The 14,063-nt window shown below is 42.3% G+C and overlaps 1 protein-coding gene and 1 pseudogene across 5 annotated transcripts in view; one reads left to right on the top strand and one right to left on the bottom strand.

Moving 5' to 3' along the window:
• Positions 1-14,063, bottom strand: part of NUP205 (nucleoporin 205) — a 123,450-nt gene that overhangs the window by 30,039 nt on the left and 79,348 nt on the right. For all 5 annotated transcript variants that reach the window (XR_004970949.1, XM_036328581.1, XM_036328580.1 and 2 more), the window contains exons 22-26: positions 13,713-13,837; positions 5,804-5,918; positions 1,983-2,132; positions 873-944; positions 366-523 (exon numbers count right to left, since the gene is read on the bottom strand). Coding sequence is in view for 4 of the 5 variants with exons in the window: in XM_036328581.1 (XP_036184474.1) it covers positions 366-523; positions 873-944; positions 1,983-2,132; positions 5,804-5,918; positions 13,713-13,837 (620 nt within the window). In the remaining variant the exon portion in view is untranslated. The remainder of the gene's footprint in view (positions 1-365; positions 524-872; positions 945-1,982; positions 2,133-5,803; positions 5,919-13,712; positions 13,838-14,063) is intronic.
• Positions 9,595-12,052, top strand: LOC118666532 (annotated as a pseudogene).

The raw sequence follows: 14,063 nt of genomic DNA on the forward strand, positions 1-14,063 counted from the left end.
TTAATCCTCTATAGCTACATTGTAGATCTATTCCTCAACTTTAGACCTATATTCACAAAATGCAATTTGTGACAGATGAATATAAATATACTATAAATCCAGTAACATTTTAAATAAAGTTTTTAACATATATATTAAAAAACCACACACTCCATGTTATAACTGGACAGCATGACTACTAAGAGAAAGGTGATGAGGAACTTTTTAAACAGGTAAAGGTAGTGTGCTCTATTTAGTTTGATTTCCCAGCTATTTGAAAACTAAAAACCACAGTCCAATAAAACAGTATCTCTATCAGAAAACAATTGCATGATTGTATTTTTGTCTGATTAGTCAGTCTGCACACACTTGAAAGTCATCCTCACCTTGACATTGCAGACTGTCTGTCCCCGTAAATTCTTGTGTTCACAGTTTGCTATAACTTGTTCAATCTGGACCCGATCAAAGAAATCCAATTGCAAAGGCTCAGGAATCTCCTGACTGAAGTCAATTGAGTCAAGAATACTTAAAATTTTTCGACGTACTGGAAATAATAAAACGTAGTTCAAGTTTACTTGGGACACTGAGGAGAAGAGCAAACCACCATGCTCAAATCAAAGCTAGTGAGTGCTAAGTTCAAAAAGGACATCAGTCTAGAAAATGAAATCTAGAAAGTTAAATAAAACTTAATTTTATTTTTAATACATCCATTTGCAAAAATACTTTTTTCCCATCCTATCATCCTATTTATAACATATTTTGGATGACAATCCTTTATACAGCTTTTCTATACCAGTTAAGAATTTGAGGACATGGGCATAATAATCATTTCTAGAAATTTTAAGCAATTTAATATATACCTATAAATTTACCATGAATTCAAAAGACTTTACCTTTTGTAGTCGTGTCAAAATGAAGGAACCCAGAGACAGACCTATTTTCATCTTCTAGTCCTCCTTCACCATCTGTTGGAGCGTCAGTAACAACAGATCAGAAAAAGAACAACATACTTGTAAACTTTATTTGAAAATAACAAGCATAAAGTATTTTATTTCTAGGTCATTGTTTCTAGCTCAAAGAGCCCTTTGCAAACAGATAATTAAAATGGAAAGATGATGAGGACTTACCAATAACATTCCTCTAATTCTTTCTGTCCCTCTGGGATCCCCTTCACAATTGTAAAGAGGATACTCAGAACTCCACAAGAGTCAGGACCCAATATGCCCAAGAGATGATTAGAAAAGCTTATGCTTAATTTGCAAATATAATAGTTATTAAGATATGTTGGGTCTCCCAGACAGCATGGCTCAGTGGCTGAGCATTGACCTATGAACCAGGAGGTCACATGCCCAGGTTAGGGGCTCGAACCCCAAGGGGGGCATGTGGGAAGCAGCTGGTTAGTGATTCTCTCTCATCATTGATGTTTCTGTCTATCTCTCCCTTTCGTTTCCTCTTTGAAATCAATCTATACATATAAAAGCCTAAGAAACTGGATGACCAAATGACCAGTGGACCAGTCGCTATGACGCACACTGACCACTAGGGGACAGATGCTCAATGCACACAGGATAGGGCTCCCGCCTGTCTGGATCGGACCTGCGGGGATTGGGCCGAAACCCGCTATGCGACATCCCCCGAGGGGTCCCGGATTGCGAGAGTGCACAGGCCAAGCCGAGGGACCCCACTGGTGCACGGATGGGCCTCTAGTAAAAATATGCATTTTTTAAAATATCTTGGATCTTGCTGGCTCTGTGAACAAATTCCACTGAATATTTGTGTATGTGATTAGAGCAAAATTTGGATGCTTCAAACAATAATAAAATGACAATTACGGGATGATTTTCAAATTTTGTGTTTTAAGGGAAAAAATGGTGTTTTAAGCAAGGTGGAAAGGACTTGCTTGGCCTATAATCACATACTAAGCACAAGATTCAGATCTGTTGTCACATTCATTCAGACCAGTCAGCAGCACAATAAAGCAATGCCAACATTCACATGTTCACCTGAGTATGGTTTCACTGGCATGTCATCCAGCAAGAGGTGTAGGAGCCTCTGGGTATGTGACCGCTGACGATTCAGAGACGTTACCCTTAGTTCTATGCAGGCAGTCTTCATCAGCCATGACATTTGGTTCAACATAGATATTTCATATTCTGGAAATGAAATACATAAGTTTAGTTTCCCAGAAAAATAATACAAGATCAGAACAGACCTAAATTCCATAACTTCTCAGATATAGTCTCATGTAACATAGTTAATTTATGAAAGTTGGCAACACAATAATTTATCACTCTGTATCATTAAAAAAGAAAACACAGATGCCACGGGAGAAAAAAATAAGGTTGTACATATTTATAAAAGATGACCAAAAGCAAATGAAGAATAGGAGAATCAAGTTTCTATTACCAGGATAATTTCATACAAATCTACAGAATTCTGAGTCTGTCACATTTGGTATTAACATAGAATGTAATACTTTAAAAAAATTCTCAAACATATACAAATATTTCTTAAATGAAATATATTAAAAAACTATCATAGTTTGATTTTTATTTCACAAAAATACATTTTAAAACTTAAAACTAATTTAAATTGTATAACTTTATGAGATCTCTTAAGATAACCCAGGACATTTGGTTGAACATAAAATTAGACTTGTGCTTTCCACCGCAGCAGCCATTAAAGAACAGCAGCCACAGCTCTGGCTCTGCGATGCCCCATGGCATGGGCCTCAAAAAGGGCCACAAGGGGACCAAGAACATGAGCCAGCCGAGGCACAGCCGCCACTGCGGACGCCTCACCAAGCCACCAAGTTTGTGTGGGACATGATCCGAGAGGTGTGGGTTTCACTCCTTATGAGCAGAGTGCCATGGAGCACTTCATGGTCTCCAAAAACAAGTCGGTCCTCAAGTTCATCAAGAAAAGTGTGGGGGCCGTAACCAGTTTGGCTCAGTGGATAGAGCGTCGGCCTGCGGACTGAAGGGTCCCAGGTTCGACTCCGGTCAAGGGCATGTACTTTGGTTGCGGGCACATCCCTGGTGGGAGGTGTGCAGGAGGCAGCTGATCGATGTTTCTCTCTCATCGATGTTTCTAACTCTCTATCTCTCTCCCTTCCTCTCTGTAAAAAATCAATAAAATATATTAAAAAAAAAAAAGTGTGGGGACACACATCCAAAAAGCGGATGCCAATAAGGATTGAGCCTCCTCCCTGCTCTGTGCATAGTAAAACTTTTACCAAAAAAACCCATGTAAGTAGGGTTGATAATTATATAAGTTTTTGATTCCAGTATTATTTTAATATGCCTGGTTTTGAAGTCCTAAATTGTGGCAATATAAACATAAAACACACCAAACACTATTACTGCTGCTGCTGCTGCTGCTACTACTACTAATAATAATAATGGGCAACACGGATCAATTTTTTAAAAACAGATATCATAATAGGCAAGATAAAGTTTTCGTTCTAATTAAGCATAAAAGGTTTTTTAAAAGCTTCTTAAATAAACAAAATCTTAGAACTAAAAATAAGATAGATACACTTATGAAAATAAAGTGAAAAATATTTTGCCATTGGATAATTCGCAACAGTCTCTCACATCATCACTCTAAAAAGTGGTTTGGTTCAGTGAATAGAGTGCCGACCTGTGGACTAAAGGGTCCTGGGTTCGATTCCAGTCAAGGGCACATGCCCAGGTTGTGGGCTCGATTCCCAGTAGGGGGTGTGCAAAAGGCAGACGATCAATGATTCTCATCATTGATGTTTCTCTCTCTCTCCCTCTCCCTTCCTCTTTGAAATCAATAAAAATATATTTTAAAGAAAGGAAATTAGAAGCTTATAATTACTAATAATGAAAATCCTATCTAATAAAAGACAAATAGGGTAATTAACCGTACCTCCAATACGCTTCCCATTGGCTAATCAGGGCGATATGCAAATTAACTGCCAACCAAGATGGCGGCCAGCAGCCACACAGCTGAAGTGAACAGGAGGCTTGCTTGCTCCAGTGATGGAGGAAGCCAAGGTTCCCCACCTGCCGCGGCCCGGCTCTGAGCCTGAAAGCAACAGCTCCGAAAGCAACTATGTTTCAATTATAGAAGCTAAACAAACCCCAGATACCTGCTTTCAGCAGGTGAGGCCTCAAGCTGGAACCGGGCCTCAGAGCTGGAGCCGGGCCTCAGAGCTGGAGCCGGCTCTCAGCTCCAGTGGCAGCCATAGAAGGTAAATAAATCCCAGAATAAAAAAGAAAAAATGAAAAAAAGGAGATGTTGGGAGCTTCAGTCACCCACCAGCCTAAAAACAGCCCTCAGCCCCTCACCCAGACTGGCCAGGCACCCCAGTGGAGACCTCCACCCTGAAGGGGGTGTGACCAAATGCAAAAGCCATCAGGCCCTCATCCAGGCTGGCCAGGCACCCCAGCGGGACCACCACCCTGATACGGGACACCCTTCAGGACAAACCAGCCAGCCCCCACCCGTGCACCAGGCCTCTATCCTATACAGTAAAAGGGTAATAGGCAAACTGACCCTAACAGCAGAAAGACTGGGAATGACTGGTCACTATGACACACACTGACCTCCAGGGGGCAGACGCTCAATGCAGGAGCTGCCCTCTGGTGGTCAGGGCGCTCTCACATGCGGAGCTCTGCTCAGCAACAAGCCAGGCTGACAGCTGCCAGTACAGCCGTGGTTGTGGGAGCCTCTCCTGCCTCCTCAGCAGCGCTAAGGATGTCCGACAGCAGTTTAGGCCTGCTCCCCGCTGGCAAGTGGACACCCCCCGAGGGCTGCCGAGCTGCCAGAGGGATGTCTGATTGCCATCTTAGGCCCAATCCCCCAGGGAGCAGGCCTAAGCCAGCAAGTGGTCATCCCCCGAGGGGTCCCAGACTGCAAGAGGGCACAGGCCGGGCTGAGGGACAACACCCCCCCCACACCCAGTGCACAAATTTTTGTGCACTGGGCCTCTAGTTTATTATAAAATCAGTGATTGTGGATTTCCTAAAACACAAAGATGATACCTCATAAACTTTAAAACTAAACAGATCATCGCTGTGTGGCTATAATATAAATTCAAAAAATTGTTAAAAATTAATCAAAAAGAAAATTATGTAATATAGAATTCTATAAAGCATGGGTTAGCCTGGGATAACTGTGTTGGTCAGGTCAATAAACTAAGTTATAAATAGTTTCCATCATAATTAGTTTTCTATTTTTCATTTCAAGACCTAATTAGTTTCAATATATACACATGAAACAAAAACCAGATTTTTATAAAACAATTTTTACTAAAAAAAATCTAAATTTCCAGAATTTTCTCATATAAATATTTTCTTAGCCTTCAAATACAATTTTAAAATTTTATTTATTAGGAAAATGATCTGACAGGTTATTTTTTTCCAATATTAAATTTTTAAAAATGTTTTCATTGATTATTTCAGAGAGAGAGGAAGGGAGAGGCATAGAGAGATAGAAACATTGATGAGAGAGGAACATCATATATCGGCTGCCTCCTGCAATGCCCCCTACTAGTGACTGAGCCTGCAACCCGGGCATGTGCCCTGACCGGGAATCAAACTGTGACCTCCTGGTTCATAGGTCGATGCTCAACCACTGAACCACTCCAGCTGGGCTGACAGACTATTTTTTAAAATAATTTTGTGCTAGCAGTTAAAACATTGATCTTAGCACAAATTACAAAAGCAACCCAAAGTAACAAGCAAGTAGCAAAAAGAACACAGAATTCCACAACTGTAACTACAACCCCAAAACGTTACATAAGTAAAACCACTCAACATGGACTTCGCAGATTTAAGGAAAAATAATGTCCTACCTTTGTTAGAAAAAGGTAAATGTTGCAACTGAGAAAATAAGAAATCCTGGCTGGTTCTCAAGTATCTCATAGTAGGACCAGATGTATCAGAGCATGCACATAACTGATATATCACCTTAAAAATGAAAATAAGAGAATCCCCAAGTCAGTGTTTTGTTTTTGTTATACATCTTAAGATAAAATGTAAGCTTAGATCAAGTGGAAACTAAGATCCATCAACAACTCAAGCAAAATGGATAAACACAAGCATAAAACTTGGAAGCTCAGAGTTATAAGCAGTCTTTAGCACTTTAAGTAAAAATGATACATTAAAATACAATTGAGTGATGAAGACATTATACAGGACTAATCTTGAAATCACTCTAAATATATTTAATAATACAGATAGGTAATTAATAATTTTTAGTATTTTAACTATTAATAGTAGCAAATTACTTGGAAGTAACTTCTGAAAACCAGTTATTTTATCCCAACCTCCTAGGAAGATAATAAATTTACCAGAATTGAAGCAATGGAAGAATTACAAAGATCTACAGATTCAACTTAATAGCAAATATAAACTCTAAATAAAAATTTAACAGAAAATAATTGAATAAGGAATAAATGCTTTTATATCAAATATAAGAAAAAGTGAATAGCTATCTAATCTAATAAAAGAGAAGCATTGTAATTGGTGTACAACCACTACCCTTCCCATTGGCTAATCAGGGCGATATGCAAGTTAACTGTCAGCCAAGATGGTGGCCGGAAGCCAGGCAGCTTGAAACTAACATGAGGCTTGCTTGCTTCAGTGACGGAGGATTCCAACGTTCCCCGCCTGCCTTGCCAGCCTCTGAGCCTGCAGTTTGAAACATTTTAACAAATATAGAAGCTAAAAAAAACCCCAGAAACCAGCTTTCAGCGAGCTGGGATCTTGCCGGGAGCCAGTCCATCCTTGCTGTTTCAAAGGACCTGGCATATATGGCATACTGTTCTTAATATGTTTGCTCCCCTTAGCGCTGTGTGTTTTAACCAAGGTCACCTCTCCGAGAAAGGTTGTTTCCCCAGGTAGGAATTTTTCCCTGAAGTCAGGGAGGGGATGCCTCTCCTAGAAAGGTTGTTTCCCCAGGTAGGAATTTTTCCCTGAAGTCAGGGAGGGGATGAAACCTCTTAACTAGTGCCAGGTGTGTACATAATCACTTTAACTACGAACAATCATGCTTAAGCTACATAATCTTTACTCCCTGGAATGGAGATAAGAAACACCCTAACCTTTGTAATAGAGATTGATAGGATTGAATCAACTGGTATAAATACAGATGTAATAAGACAGCAAGATACAGAACTTAGAACTCAGAACCTAGACACAGAACCTACACAGAATCTAGAGACAGAAGAACTTCGCTGGAGAGAACATGGCAAAAGATCCTGGACTGAACCTGACTAGAACCTGGTGACTGAACCTGGCTGGAGAACCTGGACAGAACCTGGCTGGAGAACCTAGCGAGGGAACATGGCTACAGAACCTGGCTGGAGAACCTGGAGAGCCTAGCAAGAGAACATGGACACAGAACCTGGCTGGAGATCCTAACCAGAACTTCGCTGGAGATCCACAGCAGAACCTCTCTGGAGATCCAGACCAGAACTTGGCTAGAGATCCTGGCTAGGCTGCTGATCAACTGAACGCTGTCTCCGTGTCATTCCTTCTTCGCTGACTCCGTCCACACCTTTGGGGACCCCTGGACCTGCTGGGGTTGGACCCCAGCAGGATCTCAGAGCTGGAGTCAGAGCTGGAGTTATACATTGTTTCGATTACCTACTTTCAGCAGCGGAGGCCTAAGAGCTGGAGCCTCAGAGCTAAAGCTGGCCCAGAATTTAAAAAAAAAAGAAAAGAAAAAAAGGAGCGGTTGGGAGCTTCCGTCACGCACCAGCCTGAAAACAGCCCTCAGCCCCTCACCCAGACTGGCCAGGCACCCCAGTGGGGACCCCCACCCTGAAGGGTGTGTGACCAGCTGCAAACAGCCCTCAGCCCCTCACCCAGGCTGGCCAGGCACCCCAGTGGGGACCCCCACCCTGATCCAGAACACCCTTCAGGGCAAACCAGCCAGCCCCACCCATGCACCAGGCCTCTATCCTATATATAGTAAAAGGGTATTATGCCTCCCAGCACCGGGATCAGCGGAGCCGAGAGGCCTCCCGGCACCGGGATCAGCGTGACAGGGGGCAGCGCCCAAACCCCCTGATCGCCCTGCGGCTCTGTGTGTGACAGGGGGTGGGGCCACAACCTCCCTATCCGCCCTGCTCTGTTCGTGACAGGGGAAGGCGCCCCAACCTCCTTATCAGCCCTGCTCTGTGCCTGATACGGGGGAGCTCCCCAACCTCTGATCGCCCTGCGGCTCTGTGTGTGACAGGGTGCGGCGCCCCAACCCCCTGATCGGCCCTGCTCTGTGTGTGACACGGTGCGGTGCCCCAACCCGCCCCCCTCCCCCCCCCCCCCCGGGCCCTGCTCTGTGTGTGACGGGGTAGAGCCATAACCTCCCCATTGGCCCTGCCCTGAGTGTGACAGTGGCGGCGCCCCAACCCCCTGATCGGCCCTGCTCTGTGGGTGATAGAGGGTGGCGCCCCAACCCCCTGACCCGCCCTGCTCTGTGTGTGACAGGGGGCGGTGCCCCAACTCCCCTATAGGCCCTACTCTCTGAGTGACAGGGGGGAGCTCCTCAACCCCCTGATGGGCCCTGCTCTGTGCATGACAGGGTCAGCGCCCCAACCCCCGGATTGGCCCTGCTCTGTGCATGACAGGGGGTGGCGCCGCAACCTCCCCATTGACCCTGCCTTGCGTGTGACAGGGGGCGGTGCCCCAACCTCCCAATTGGCCCTACCCTGAGCATGACTGGGGGTGGCATCGCAACCTCCCGATCCGCCCTGCTCTGTGCATGACAGGGGGCGGTGCCCCAACTCCCCAATCAGCCCTGCTCTGAGCCTGACCAGGGGCTGCACCTAGGGATTGGGCCTGCCCTCTGCCACCCGGGAGCAGGCCTAAGCCAGCAGGTCGTTATCTCCCGAGGGGTCCCAGACTGCGAGAGGGCACAGGCCGGGCTGAGGGGCCTCCCTCCCCCCCGAGTGCACAAATTTTTGTGCACTGGGCCTCTAGTAATACATATAAAGATCTCCATTAAAAATATGAATATCATCAAGAGAACCAAATAGATAAAATGGGAAAAACATTTTGCATGAGAAAAAAATAAAAATAGCCAGTAACTGAAGAAAAATGTTCACCCTTTTCAGTAATTTGAAAACAGTAAGGCAATAATAAGATAGGCCTCTACTGAAAATCAGCAACATTTTTAAATGCAAAAAGCAAATCCCAGTATTTGGCAAAATGGTAGTGAAGACTTTCATTCATGAGTAATTCATTTTATAAATATTTATTAAATGCTTTCCGTATACCAGGCACAATTTAAGAACCCTACTTGTTATGATTACTTCAGAATTAAAATCTGAAGTCATAAAACTATTCATGTCCTTTGACCCAACACAGTCTATCCTCATTATTTGCACAGTCTGCACTTGCAAATTCATCTACATGCAAAAATTTATTTGTAACTCCAAAATCAATACTCGCATGCTTTTGCGGTCATTCATGGAAAGGCACCACAAGCAGCAAAAAACTTGAGTCGCCTAGTTTCCATGCTCTCAGCTGAGACTGAACAGAGCAATGCTCTGGCTTCTCATTTCAGTTCTCATGCTATAAAAAAGTGTCCTTCCCAGAGTACTCTGTTTTGTGTGTTTAGTTATTGATTTTCCTGGTTAGAATGGCCCCTAAGCATAGTGCTGGAGTGCTGTGTGGTGTTCCAAAGGGCAAAAAGGCTGTGCTGTGCCTTACAGAGAAGTTACAGGTGCTGGGTAAGCTTCCTTCAGGCATGAGTTGTAGTGCTGCTGGCCAGGAGTTCAATGTTAATGAGTTAACAGTAAGTGCATATGAAAGTGTACATGTAAACAGAAACACACATAAAACAAAGTTATTCATTGGTTGACAAAAATGTTGAGACCAGGGGCTTGCAAGATTCTGACCCTGTTTTCCCTAGGAGCAACAGTTCAGTATTAGCCAAATCAGTGTTCACTGTAAATACATAAAACAAATTGATAGTTGACTGTAAATCCATATCTAGAAATATATTCTTAATAATACAAAGCAGAGGAAAAAAACTGTAAACAACCAAAATGTGATTTACATCGTAGCTGCATAGTAAGTTTATACACAAAGAGAATAACCAAATAAACAGTATGTGTACACAAGGAAAAAGAAAGGAACACAAGGTAAAAAATAATCCTGTTGAACATGTATTCTTGTTTTTCAAACAGCCTTGACATTGTTTTAATGCCCTATAAACAAATGAAAATTTGATAAGCTAATTTGAACTTCTCACACAAAACAAAACAAAAACCAGTTATTTGTATTAAATGGCCAGTTAAGAAGATATAGGAACAGATCCTTAAAGATGTGGGAGAGGTAATACTGTTACAGGGAGAAGGACACGAAAAGTGAGTCCTCACAGCAAGGCCAGGTAGGAAAAATCTCCATCCTTAAAAAGAACAGAGCAGCCACCTGGGCTTTGCCAACAGCTGCTCCTGGGTTTCAGCTGCCCGCATCCCCAAGGTTCTCTGAACCAGCTTCCAAATGCACCAGCAAGTCAAAATGCCGTACCCGCCCCCCAAGCTAAGCCCTCCAACCCCTGTAACCACTAAGTATTCTTTGGGAGGCAAGTGAATTGTTTAAATTATCTTAGAATTGTTTGCAGATATTGCACCCAAAACTGCAGAAAATTCTCAGGCATTGTGCACAGAAGAAAAAGGCATTGGCCTCACCACTGGGAAACCTCTCTGTTTCAAAGGATGCCCATTTCATTGAATTATTAAGAAATTCATGATTCAGGGTGGAAACCTCTCAAATCAGAATGGGACAAGTGGAAAAAGTATTTAGGGTGAAAATTTTGTAGATAAAAATTTATATTATAAGCATGGCAAATGCAGGCTACAGCACAAATGGTTTTCAGCTCTTTATCACAACAGTTCCAACTCCTCATTTGGACAGGAAGCATGGTATTTAGCCAAGTAATTAAAGGAATGGGTGTGGCAACAATTCTGGAAAATGTAGAAATGAAAAGTGAAAAACCTGCCAAATTGTGCATTATTGCAGAATGCAGAAAATTGAAGGAAGGGGATGACTAGGGAACATTCCCAAAAGATGGCTCTGGTGACAGTCATTCAGATTTCCCCAAGGATGCAGGTATAGATATAAAAGACATAGATAAAATATCATTAATAACAGAAGACTTAAAAAAAACACTGGGACAATATACAGGTGATGTATTATAAAATTGTACACCTGAAACCTATCTACACTAATAAAAGACAAAGATGCTAATTGACCATACCTTCGCCACACCCACCAGCCAATCAGAAGAGTATGCAAATTAACCCAACAAAGATGGCCCTTAGATTTGCATACTGAAGGTGGGGCAGGCAGCGTGAGACACTGCCCCCGGGATCCGGGCCTCGGATCCCTGACCTGGCGAGGCGGGGCCGGCGGCGCCCAACGCTGCCCACAGGATCTGGGCCTCAGATCCTGACCCGGCGAGGCGGAGCAGGTGGCAGAGAAGGGAGAGAGCTGAGGGTGAAGTGGCGAAGGGAGGGAGCGAGGCAGCTCCCTTCTATGCTTCGCTCCGGTCTCAGGAAGCCCTATTCTTGCAGGAATGGGCCCGAGGAAGCCCTATTCTTGCAAGAATCTTCCTGCAACGGGCCTCTAGTGTAATTATATTAACCAATGTCATCCCAATAAAGTCAATAAAGAAAGGAAAACATTAGAAATATTTGATTCAATCCAGAAATGGGAGATAGCCATTAAAAAATACACAAAAGTTTTAAGATATGTGGAAGGTTCAAAGGCTGTTACTGAGAAAGCAGAGAGATCAAAGCTGCAACCTGTAGCTTTAAGCTGCATGCCGAACACTGGTGCTTGTAAACTGAAGATATCAAATTGACAGGGAGCAACTGACAGTTGTTTGGAGACTCTTGAAATAGACCCATCAAATAACAAAGCTCTGTACTATAGAGCTCAAGGATTAAAAGAATACAATCAAGCATTGGCTGCTCTTAAGAAAACTCAGGAGATAGCACCAAAAGATAAAGCTATGCAGGCAGAATTGCTGCAAGTCCAACAAAAGATAAAAGCACAGAAAGAAGGGAGCATATGCAAAAATGTTGGCTTAATAAGAAATTCAGTTTTGCTTAAATATTACATATTGATTGTATAAAAGCAGTAAGAAAATGTAAGGGGGTTGTCTAGTATATATGATCCCTAATGGATTGTCTTTGATAGTTCAGTTCCCCATTGCTTACAGTTTAAAAATACTAATATGGGTTCACTCTTAATAAAAGTATTACAAAGTAAAAAAATAAAAAAATAATAAGAGAGCATAGTCACAAGGCTCAGTCTCAACTTTTTCACCCAGAAAGCCTTGTATTGTTGGATGATGAAGGTATTGATAAGGCCCAAATATTTCACTTTGCTAGATTTATTTAAACAAACAAGCTCTCTTTAGATGTTTGACTTTTAAGCATAAACCTACGGGTAAAGGAAGCACCTTTCATTAAAAATGGACCAGTTAACATGCAAATCCTGCCTCAGCAGGTCTGGAGTGGGGCCTGAGCTTCTGCATGAACAAGCTCCCATGTGGTGATGCTGTCGATGCTGGACCACATTTTGAGTAGCAACGTCACAGGACACATGTAATACACTGGCAGGCTGAGGGTATAGACATGTTTTGTTTGGCCAGTACAGTGTTTTAAAATCTGAGGATCTGGCAAACCAGGGCCTGCATTCCAACATGAAAAAGACCAGGGGGCTCAGAGCAGGGCAAGTGCTCTCAGCCTATCAGCTTCTCCTCTTTCCTCCCCACCTTTATGTCTGATCTGGCTTCAGTCTCTCACTTCGCCTGGCTAACTCCCTCAGCTTACTCAGATAACTAAGCTTACCCATTGCTTCTACCTATGTATGCCAAATTCTACAACACTGTGCTAAACAAAATGCACATAAAGTGTATGCCCCTACTAAGGAAGAATTGATTTTGATTCAAAGTAAGACCTAGCTGTAGTACTTACAGTGATAGGCCGTTTGGACAGCCAGAGGATAGAAGAAAATAGTAAAGAATTACAAAATGAAAAACAAAAATATCTATGTCACTAGAAGTTAATGATGCTTTTCTTAGCATGAAAATGTGAATTGGGATGCCACTTAAATTAAGAAACTAGTTGCATCTTATAAAAACTAGCTCTTAAAATGCTTGTGAAATGAATAAATCAAAAATAAACACAAGTCTAAAATACAAGACAGAAGTTTTCACTATAGTTTAAACTTAACACTAGTTTGACTTCCTACCACCTTACATATAACTATAGGGCTGCATAAGTTACATGGTTCTTAAAAAGTGCTTTCAATTACATTCTTATTTAAGCCCTTTCCAAAGATCAAAAATCTTATAGAGAAGTTTCATGGCATGCCCACGGTGTCTTAGCTATTAGGGGCAGAGATGGGAACCAGAAGTCTTCTGACCCAAATCCACTGCTCTCTTCACTAGAAAGAAGCAAAGGGAAACGCAGCATCATTGGCAGTTTCTACATCACCTGGTCAAAATCCATCTCAAAAATCCAATTTCCCCCATTTTTCAAGTGATCAACACACAGTATTTGTAGATCCATAGGATCTTGGGATTTGTGTGTTATCGATTTTATCCATAAATGAAAGGCTGGTCAAACTACCAAATGAATTCATTTCAACTCAGTCTTACTGTTATACTTTCATTGCTGATATATTCAAGCATCTAGTTCAGTTTCTTCTATTAAGTGCTACCAAATGCAGCCTGCTGCTTACCTGGTAGCATAGCTCAGCAAGTTGAGGAGATTCTCTCACTGCCACCGGGCCTGTCCTCCCTTCAGTTCCTTTCTCCAAGATGTTTAAGATGGCATGAAGGCACGTCCGAGGGCAACCTAACACTCCTACGTGAAACCAAGAGAAAATTCAACTTGTCTTAAAATGTCTGCATTAAAGACCTGAAAATACCTCTACAAAAGTTAGGTTCCATATATATCTCCTCTACTATAAACAGCCTTACAAATACTGATACAAAAATTTATAAATACAAATTTTCTAAGGGTTATTAGTTTGTCCAGACTTTAAAGTCCTAAACATTGATCCATCTCTCTACATTACTATTTCTTTCAG

Source organism: Myotis myotis, unplaced genomic scaffold (assembly GCF_014108235.1).
Source record: "Myotis myotis isolate mMyoMyo1 unplaced genomic scaffold, mMyoMyo1.p scaffold_m19_p_11, whole genome shotgun sequence".
Taxonomy (NCBI): domain Eukaryota; kingdom Metazoa; phylum Chordata; class Mammalia; order Chiroptera; family Vespertilionidae; genus Myotis; species Myotis myotis.